Genomic DNA, 10,726 nt, shown 5'->3' with positions numbered 1-10,726 from the left:
ACCTGAAGAGCAGCACAGAGGAACTCCAGCCAGTAAGACAGCTTCGTCGGGGCCCAACTTAAATGCCTCTATGCAAACGCACGTAGCACGGGGAATAAACAAGAGGAGTTAGAGACGTGCACACGCCTGCAGGGCTACGATCTTATTGGCATCAGGGAGACGTGGTGGGATGGCTCCTGTGATTGGAGTGTTTGGATGGAGGGATACAGGCTCTTTAGGAAGGACAGGCAGGGGAGACGAAGAGGGGGTGTTGCCCTCTATGTCAATGACCAGCATGGAGCTGCGCCTGGCGATGGATGAGGAGCCGATGAGAGCTTATGGGTCAGGATTAAAGGCAGGGCAGGGACAGGTGACATTATGGTGGGGGTCTGCTACAGGTCACCCGACCAGCAAGACCGAGCAGATGAGGCCCTCTACAGACAGACAGAAGCAGCCTCACGTTCACAAGCCCTGGTCCTCATGGGGGACTTCAACCACCTTGATATCCATTGGAGGGACAACACGGCAGAGTATAAGCAATCCGGGATGTTCCTGGAATGCGTTGATGATAACTTCCTTCTCCAAGTGATAGAGGAGCCAACGAGGAGAGGTGCTATGTTGTTCTCATCAACAAGGAGGGGTGGTGGGGAATGCTCAAGGGCAGCCTTGGCTGCAGTGACCATGAAATGGTGGAGTTCAAGATCCTTAGGACACCGAGGGGGCCGTACAGCAAGCTCAGTACCCTGGACTTGAGGAGAGCAGACATTGGCCTCTTGAGGGATCTGCTTGGTAGAGTGCCATGGGATAAAGCCCTGGAGGGAAGAGGGGCCCAAGAAAGATGGTTAAAACTCAAGGATCACCGCCTCCAAGATCAGGAGCGATGCATCCCAACAAAGAGGAAGTCAGGCAAAACCACCAGGAGGCCTGCATGGATGAACAAGGAGCTCCTGGACAAACTCAAACACAAAAAGGAAGCCTACAGAGGGTGGGAGCAAGGACAGGTAGCCTGGGAGGAATACAAAGAAATTGTCCGAGCGGCCAGGGATCAGGTTAGCAAAGCTAAAGCCCTGAGAGAATTAAATCTGGCCAGGGACATCAAGGGCAACAAGAAAAGATTCTGTAGGTACGTCAGGGATAAAAGGAAGACCAGGGAAAATGTGGGCCCTCTCTGGAATGAAACGGGAGACCTGGTTACCCAAGATACGGAGAAGGCTGAGGTACTCAATGACTTTTTTGCCTCAGCCTTCACCAGCAAGTGCTCAAGCCTCAGTGCCCAGGCCGCAGAAGGCAAAGGCAGGGACTGAGAGAATGAAGAGCCGCCCACTGTAGGAGAAGATCAGGTTTGCGACCGTCTAAGGAACTTGAAGGTGCACAAGTCCATGGGACCTGATGAGATCCATCCACAGGTCCTGAAGGAACTGGCAGATGACATTGCTAATCCACGATCCATGACAGTTGAGAAGCCGTGGCAGTCCGGTGAAGTTCCCGCTGACTGGAAAAGGGGAAACATAACCCCAATTTTTGAAATGGGAAAAAAGGAAGACCCAGGGGACTACAGGCCAGTCAGTCTCACCTCTGTGCCTGGGAAGATCATGGAACAGATCCTCCTGGAAGCTATGCTAAAGCACATGGAAGACAGGGAGGTGAGTCGAGACAGCCAGCATGGCTTCACCCAGGGCGAGTCCTTCCTGACCAACCTAGTGGCCTTCTATGATGGAGTGACTACATCAGCGGACATGGAAAGGGCTACAGCTGTCGTCTATCTGGACCTCTGTAAGGCCTTTGACACGGTCCCCCACAGCACCGTTCTCTCTAATTTGGAGAGGTATGGCTTCGATGGGTAGACAGTCCAGTGGGTGAGGAATTGGTTGGATGTTTGCATCCAGAGGGTAGTGGCCAATGGCTCAATGTCCAGATGGAGATCGGTGACCAGTGGTGTCCCACAGGGGTCTGTATTGGGACCGTTACTGTTTAATATCTTCATCAATGACACAGACAGTGGGATCGAGTGCACCATCAGCAAGTTTGCAGATGACACCAAAGCGAGTGGTACGGTTGACACACCTGAGGGATGGGATGCCATCCAGAGGGTCCTGGACAAGCTGGAGAAGTGGGCCTGTGTGAACCTCATGAGGTTCAACAAGGCCAAGTGCAAGGTCCTGCACCTGGGATGGGTCAACCTCCGGTCTCAATACAGGCTGGGGGATGAAGGGATTGAGAGCAGCCCTGCTGAGAAGGACTTGGGGGTCCTGGTGGACAAAAAGCTGGACATGAGCCAGCAATGTGCACTAGCAGCCCAGAAGGCCAACCGTATCCTGGGCTGCATCAAAAGCAGCGTGGCCAGCAGGTCAAGGGAGGGGATTCTGCCCCTCCATTCTGCTCTGGTGAGACCCCACCTGGAGCACTGCGTCCGGCTCTGGAGCCCTCAGCACAGGAAAGACATGGAGCTGTTGGAGCGGGTCCGGAGGAGGGCCACAAAAATGGTCAGGGGGATGGAATGCTTCTGCTGTGAAGAAAGGCTGAGAGAGTTGGGGTTGTTCAGCCTGGAGAAGAGGCGGCTTTGGGGAGCCCTGATTGCAGCCTTTCAGTACTTGAAGGGGCCTTGTAAGAATGATGGGGAGAGACTTTTTAGCAGGGCCTGTTGCGACAGGACAAGGGGGAATTGTTTTAAAGTAAAAGAGGGCAGATTCAGATTAGATAGAAGGGAGAAGTTTTTTACGATGAGGGTGGTGAAACACTGGCACAGGTTTCCCAGAGGGGTGGTAGATGCCCCATCCCTGGGAACGTTCAAGGTCAGGTTGGACAGGGCTCTGAGCAACCTGATCTAGCTGAAGATGTCCCTACGTGTCCCTGTCCATGGCAGGCGGGTTGGACTAGTCGACCTTTAAAGGTCCCTTCCAAACCAAACTGTTCTATCATTCTATGATACTGATCCCATTGCAGATATTGATATCATTACACATACTGATGCAGATGATTGTGGTTTAACCTGGCAGGCAGCCAAACACCACACAGCTGCTCGCTCACTGCCCCCCACCACAGTGGGATGGGGGAGAGAATCGGAAAAAAAAAAAAAGTAAAATTTGTGGATTGAGATAAAGACAGTTTAATAGTACAGAAAAGAAAGGGAAAATAATAATAATAATAATGGTGATAGAATATACATGTATTTACAGTCTTTTCTTTGGACAGCTGGAAAGTCTTTGTTAATGCAATCAATTCTGCTGCTTGGGCACTCAGCTTCAGACTGAGTGCTGAAGCCTCTGCTACTTCATTTTAGTAGTTTCTGAATAACCTCTAACCCAGTTACTGTTCAGATAATATGAGGACCTGTCTACACATAGATCAAGATCAGGATCTGGAAATGGTACGTCTGTTAAGTATTTTCAAGTCTTTCTGGCTTCGCAGCCTGTTACCACACAATCAGGATGTGGATTTTCTTCCCCAGGAGGAGAGAGCAGAGTAGCAGGGTTCAGCGTGTTACATCGCTTCATTGTTATGTTTTCCACCATTAAGAGAATCAGCTCATAATGATGTACCCAGTGCCTGGGTAAGGCGCTGTGGCCTTTGTACCACTAGAGGGGATCCAAGCACCACATTGTCACTCTGTTCAACCAGCAGTGCTGCGGCAGCTGTCCTAGGGACACAAGCAAAGGGTCCTTGAGCTACCAGACTGGTCTGGTTTTGGCTGGGATAGTTACATTTCTTCATGTACAAACATGAAGTCTGGCAATGCCAGAGCAGGTGCAGTGGTTAATGCGCGCTTCAAAAGCTCAGATGCCTTTCCCTTGTCTGTTGTCCAGTGAAGGGGTTCTCCAGCATCTCGAGCAGTAGTCTGTGTCAGTGGTTTTGCCATTTCCCCAGAAGCAGCTTGTGGCAGGTGCATCCGATAAAAGACCGGGGGCATCAGGACCGCTGCATCCTTACTTTTCGCGCCCTTACGGTGACGAGTGCCAACCGTCACGAACGCACTTTCGGTCAGTAATTATGGTCACGTATACACCTTGGGCGAGGAGTAAGAAAATTAAGGCTCTCAGCCACTCAGAGTTGACCACAGGTCAGATTCAACTAAGGTATAAATGGAGCCCCACCAGAGGGCAAGTTGAGTTGGTCTCCTCAGAGCAGCAGGTCTTCAATGGGGGACTCGCGTTAGGTCATGCAGAGAGAAGATTAGAAACGGAAAAGCTCTGCTAGAGCACAATCTGGCCACTGTCATAAGAGACAACAAAAAATGTTTTTATAAATATATTAATGACAAAAAAAGAGCCAAGGAGAATCTCCATCCTTTATTGGAGGGGGTGGGGAACAGTGCCACCGAGGACGAGGAGAAGGCTGAGGTACTCAATGCCTTCTTTGCCTCAGTCTTTAATAGTCAGAGCAGTTATCCTCAGGGTACTCAGCCCCCTGAGCTGGAAGTAAGGGACCGTGAGCAGGATAAACCCCCCATAATCCAAGAGGATGCAGTTAACGAGGTTGAGAGCCCTCATCTTATAGGTCAGTGACTGTGCATATTTTAGATGCTCATTTCAAAAGCCGGCCATGTAGTATTAATTCCTCATAAACCATCCTGAACCTATGGTTTACTGATACCGTCAGAGTGTTGAATGATTTTGATGAGCCTCATTTCGAGTTACCTTCCTGCTAAAAAATTTTTGTTTAAATCAAGTTTAGTTTTGAACCTATCACCTGCCTAGTTTGATTTTGTGAGCCTCAACAACACGGGGACACTGCAAGGCACAAGGGCATGGAAGAGATGGTGGGAAAAGGGACTACTGCGGGTCTCCAGTCCACGCTCCAACCAAAGGCTGGGGAATCACCAACTGCGGGTCGGGTCAGGTCAGCGGTGACTTTGTGGAGCTGAAACCTGAAAACCTCCAGAGATGGAGAGCACAGAGAGTCTCTGGGTGTCCTGCTGCACTGCAGCGTCACCCTCCTAGCCAGTTTTTCCTGAGGCCCAGTCTGAAGCCCCCAGGAAGAAGCTTGTGGCTGTTGTCTCTGCCATACCATCTGCCATTGCAGAAGAGCTTGGCTCCACCACCTCTCCAGGCAGGTGTCGCCTGCTTTTAGACTGCCCTCTGCCTCCCCTTCAGCAGACTAAAGAGGCCCAGTTGCCTCAGCCTCTCCACACAGCTCATGTGCTTTAGGCTCCTAAGCCCAAGGTAACAGACTTCCTCTGGACCTTCTCCAGTTTCTTCATCCTCCTTTCAAGATGGGAAACCCATGGGCTCCTAGGGCATCCACCAGAACTCCCATGCCCTTCTCCTCAGAACAATCCTCAGCCAGACAGGTCCCAGCCTGTCCTGATGCACGAGGTTCTTCTGACCCAGTGCAGACTTTGCCCCCTTCACCTTTAAAACTTCAGGAGGTTTCTGTTGGCCATGTCCCCATGTGTGTCAAGGTCCCTCTGGACTGAAACTCCAGCATGTCAGCATTTAAGGTTTGTGGGCCAGTGTCTCAAACAAGACAACAAGATGGGGAACTGCAGGGCGCTACAAGGACTGAAAGAGAATGATGTGCTTAACTGAGTTGCTACCCAAGGTTGAAAACTTCCACAGCAACCATCTCAGAAATGCCAAAAGAGGGAACGAAACAAGAAATGCACGGCTAATGGGGAAAGGTTTCAGAGGGTAGGCTGTTCTTTTTGGAGGGTATTAGGACAATAAAAGGGAAGCACTTGTAATATCAAGGAATGAAGAGAGAAGCAAATGATGCCATTGGCCTTTGTTGGTGATGGCTCCCGTTTTGCCTAATGAAATCCAAGGACCACCAGAGCCCTTCCTGCAGAGCTGCTACCCAGCCACACAGCCCCTGGCCTCTCTCATTGCACGGGATTGGTGCACGTCAAGGCAGGACTTCAGGTTCGTCTTTACTGGACATCGTGATGTTATTTATGCAAATCCCTCTGGCCTGTCTTTGTCCTTCGGGATGGCAGGCCTGCCCTCCAGTGCAGTGTCTGCTCTCCTCAATATGGTGTCCATCTACAAATGCTACTCGCTCATATTCTCCAGGTCATTAAAAACAAGATAAAGAGAACAGGTGGCAGGACAGATCCCTGCAGGACCCTACGAGCTCGATGCCTGCAGGCAGAGTACCACGCATTGATCACGTCCCTCTGAGCCCGACCATCCATCTGGTTATTTACCCATCTACTTATCCACCCATGCAGACTATAATATCTGAATTTGGGCACAAGAATGTTCTGTGGGGTGATGTTGAAAACTTCACTGACTTCCAGGTTAAAAGACAACCACTGGTCTCCCTGTGTCCAGCAGTCCTGTCCTTTCACCACAGAAAGCAAAGAGGATGGCGAGAGACAAGCTAAATCCAGTAAATCCAGTCAATTTCTCTTTCAGACTCCCAGAAATGGGATCTGAGGGAACACGATCTGGGGCACAGCCTTCCGCTCCTCTGCACATCCTTGGGGCAGTTTTGAAAGGTGCGTGCAAGGTTTGGGTGCTGCGAGTCATCAGGGAATCCCCACAGACACCACCACCTTTGAAAGATGCTGGAGAGTGGCTTCACTGTGACCTTGGGCTGCTCTCTCAGCTCCCTGGGATGCCGCCCCTCCTGTCCCCTCGACTGGTAAGGATTGCGTTGGCTCAAGTGATCCCTGACTTGATCCCCATGCACCGCTGCTTGATCTCCTCCAGAGTCCGGCCCTGAGTCCCAGAGGCCTGGCAGACCTTGCTGGGGAAGACTGAGGCAAAGAGGACACAGAGAATCTCAGATCTATCTGCTCCTGCTCTCACCACATTCAGCAGTGGCCACACAGCATCTTTGTTTCTTCTTTAACTGTTCCTGAAGTAGTGAACGCTCCTTTTGGTGCCCTTCAATGGCCTTTCAAGTTCAGAGGGAGTTTCGATCTGGAGCCTTGCTGAGCTTGGAGGATGCTGTCCTTGAAGAGCAGCTGTCCTGAGCTCTGCAACCATGTCACAGCTCTGTCTCCTCAGGAGCAGCTCCAGCTCTTCCTGCCTGTGGCCCTGGCTGAGGCCATTGCTGCACGTTTGGGCTGAAGCCCTGCAGCTGTGGAAGCAGGCAAGCTCGTCCCTGCCCTAAGGAAACCTGGTCCCAAGCGCCCAAGACCCCCTGTGTGCAAAGACTTTGCTTCAGAGCAGAGACATGGCGTGGACAACAGAGAGCTGAATGTCTTTCGAGCCCTAGGACTACAAAGCCACACTGAAATGCCTATTTCATTCACGTGAGGATATCCCCCAGCTTGGAGAAATTAGGTCTTTGCTTGTCACCTTCCTGGGAGTCCTGTCTAATGCTGGGACAAAGAAAGGGGATTCTCATGGCCAAGTCTTTTCCTGAGAGGAGAAGGAAGTGTCTCTGCGCAGCTGAGGGAGGGAAGATCAGGGATGACTTCAGGCTGTTTCCCAGCAGGTTCCCCTGGAGCCCCAGGGACCCCTCGAGGGAGCCGCGAGGGGCAGAGCAAGTGCTGCCTTGGGCTGGTCCTCTGCTGCTGAGCTGGGCTGGGCTCCTGGAAGGAGGGAGCTCCTGGCAAGTGGGCAGTGCTGCAGAGAGACAGCTCTGCCCAGGAGCAGCTCCTCTGCAAAGCGCAGCAGGGCTGAGGGCACTGCCTGCAGGCACCGAGGGGAGGGAGCGAGGCAGAGAGAGCGTAAACGCAGTCTGGAGTGGGAGGATGCTGAGAGCTCACTGGGGGAGAATTCTTCGCAGCCCTCTACATGGTAAGTGCCTGGGTGCAGGACAATGTAGCTGCTGTTCCTGGAGGGATATCCAAAAGCTGGTACATGCCACAGCAACTATGATCTTTCAGGAGGACTCTCACAGCTTCCCTGTTGTAGAGGAGGAGGAGGTGCTGCAGAGCAGGGCTTCCCTGCTGCATCATCAGAAGGAGAGGGCACGACGGCTGCCTTCTCCCTGGCACTGCTCCAGGGTGTGAAGGCATGTGTGCAGGCAGGGGTGGCCAGGGCTGTCCTTCCGAGCAGGGTCCCTGCGCCCCAGGGTGCTGAGCACCAGGGCAGGGACTCTGCCACCTGCCAGGGTCAGCACTCAGCCTGCCTGGGGAGCTCTCCACGACGCTGTGGGGAGAAGCTGTGGGTGGAAGGAGTGAGCCCCAGCAGGGCACGGTCCTTCTGCTGTCCAGAGGGTGCAGCGTGGGTCAGGGCTGCTCAGGCTTCTCCATCAGCCGGAGGACATTTGCAGAGGGTCATGTTAAAGATGGGTGTCAAGGTAGGGGATTACCTGAAAGGGAAGAAGTGTGTGCTTTGAGTTTTCTGCTCTTGGTTGGCTGGGTGGGCAGTGGGAGATGGGAATTGATTGCTCTGCTCTGGAGTAGGCAATGAGACCCCAGTTCTTGTTAGGACTTGCTTGAGCTGCTCCTTAGCCCCTGCACACACTGAGATGTCCCTGGGCAGTGCCCTGCTGACAGGAGGTGTCTGCAGGGCAGAGCTGAGCACGCAGCAGGGCGGATGGGCTCTGTGAGCATGAAGAGGGAGGAGCCGTGAGGGCAGAGAAACAGGTCCTGGCCCAGAAGAGCTCCAGGCAGCAGAGCCATGGGCAGCGAGGAAGAGAGAACTGCTCCCAGAAAGGCCATGGGAGGAGGGGTTCAGGCACCTCCCTGCCATCCCCTGCAGTGCAGATGCTTTCCCTGGAGCAACCCCCTGCTCTCCTCACTCACACAGCAGAGCCTCTGCCCTTCATGTCATGGACACTTGGCCATGAGTTGCCTTCCCGGCAGCCTGACCACCAAAGAGGAGAAAAACTCAAGCCTCTGACTGTGTCTCCTTTTGGGGTGAACACACGAGTGCCATAGTCCTCCAGCTGAAAGAGCTGCCAGCACAGGGCAGCTGAGATCCGGGCTGATGGACAGAGCGGCTGTCCTCACTCTGCACTGAGGGACAGTCCCTTTGCCTCTCAGGACCCACACGATTTCACTTGCAGTGCAGCAGAAATGCCCAGGATTTCTGCATTAGAAACACTGCTCAGCTGTGGTGGGGCAACCAGACCAGAAGACACAAACCAAAACCCCCACAGCTCTGCTCTGCAGGCAGGTGAATTGGCAGCGACAATGCTGAGAAGCTCTTTGATATCACGAGTGGATTTAATCTGAGATGACCCCATGTTCCTGTTTCCCTATTGCTGTGGGGCAGGACTAACTCCTCCAGAGCCCAGAGCAGAGCCTGCGGCTCCCTGGGGCACCCTCAGCCAGCACCAACCAGAGCTCGTGCAAGGGACCTGCCAAAGGACTTCCTGAATGGAGAGAGACACTTTGGGGTGGTCCTATGAGAAATGGCTTTGATTTTGCTCAGAGAAGTCTCTCCTAACTTGTCACTGTCTTTTCCCTCTTGGACAGTCCACCATGCCCAGAGGCAGCAGATGTCCAACACCAGCTCCATCACCCACTTCCTCCTCCTGGCCTTCGCAGACACGCGGGAGCTGCAGCTCTTGCACTTCTGGCTCTTCCTGGGCATCTACCTGGCTGCCCTGCTGGGCAACGGCCTCATCATCACCGCCATAGCCTGCGACCACCGCCTCCACACCCCCATGTACTTCTTCCTCCTCAACCTCTCCCTCCTCGACCTCGGCTGCATCTCCAGCATTCTCCCCAAATCCATGGCCAATTCCCTCTGGGACACCAGGGACATCTCCTACTCAGGATGTGCTGCCCAGCTCTTTCTGTTTTCCTTCTTTTTAGTAACAGAGTATTATATTCTCACCATCATGGCCTATGACCGTTATGTTGCCATCTGCCAACCCCTGCACTACGAGACCCACTTGGGCAGCAGAGCTTGTGTCTACATGGCAGCAGCTGTCTGGAGCAGTGGGTTTCTCACTGGTCTGCTGCAAACTGCCAATACATTTTCACTGCCCCTCTGCAAGGGCAATGCTGTGGACCAGTTCTTCTGTGAAATCCCCCAGATCCTCAAGCTCTCCTGCTCACACACCTACCTCAGGGAAGTTGGGCTTCTTGTGGTTAGTCTTTCTTTAGGTTTTGGGTTTTTTATTTTCATTGTGGTGTCCTATGTGCAGATCTTCAGGGCTGTGCTGAGGATTCCCTCTGAGCAAGGGCGACACAAAGCCTTTTCCACGTGCCTCCCTCATCTGGCCGTGGTCTCCCTGTTTGTCAGCACTATCATATTTGCCTATCTGAAGCCTCCCTCCATCTCCTCCCCATCCCTCGATCTGGTGGTGACAGTTCTCTACGCGTTGGTACCTCCAGCAGTGAACCCGCTCATCTACAGCATGAGGAACAAGGAACTGAAGAATGCCCTCAAGAACCTCATTCTAGAAGTAGTATTTCAGCAGCAATAAGCTGCCCATCTCTCTTCACAAGGTTTCTCCAAGTGATCTCAGGCAACTTGTGTCCTTTGGGCATTGTACTGGTTATAATCGTGATCAGAAATGTTTGCTTTCATCGTCCTTCTCAAGAGGCTGAAGCCAGTCTGTCTGGCCCAAAGGCCTTCTCTCAATGAGTCTATCAATGCGCTACTGCTGGCCTCCTTTGTGGCATGTCTGTAAATAAAGGGGATTGCCTGCGTGCAGCGTGTGCAGCTTGGGCTCTTCTTTCCACAGTGGAGTGCAGAATACGCTCAGGGAATTGCAGGCGAAAAGGCCCTGCTGTTGGGCTTGGGTGCTGCATTGGCTTAGGGGGACAAGGGCATGGCTTGATGTGTGAGGGAATGAGGGCTGGAGTGAGCCTTCACTTTACTGGTGCCCAATGCCATGGAGATCCTGGACGGTCAAAAGGCATCTGCTTGAGGCTCTCTCACATATGGCAGGGATG

At 52.8% G+C, this 10,726-nt stretch overlaps 1 protein-coding gene across 1 annotated transcript; it reads left to right on the top strand.

The window, feature by feature from the left end:
* The first annotated feature begins 665 nt into the window (after positions 1 to 665).
* Positions 666 to 10,254, top strand: LOC142076566 (olfactory receptor 14C36-like). The gene is made up of 2 exons (XM_075138859.1): positions 666 to 768; positions 9,368 to 10,254. The coding sequence occupies exons 1-2, from the start codon at positions 666 to 668 to the stop codon at positions 10,252 to 10,254; spliced, it is 990 nt and encodes a 329-aa protein (XP_074994960.1).
* The last annotated feature ends 472 nt before the right edge of the window (positions 10,255 to 10,726 follow it).

The sequence above is a fragment of the Calonectris borealis genome, unplaced genomic scaffold (assembly GCF_964195595.1).
Source record: "Calonectris borealis unplaced genomic scaffold, bCalBor7.hap1.2 HAP1_SCAFFOLD_66, whole genome shotgun sequence".
NCBI lineage: Eukaryota > Metazoa > Chordata > Aves > Procellariiformes > Procellariidae > Calonectris > Calonectris borealis.
The sequence above is the reverse complement of the archived record's forward strand: the minus strand, read 5'-3'. Positions and strand labels throughout refer to the sequence as shown.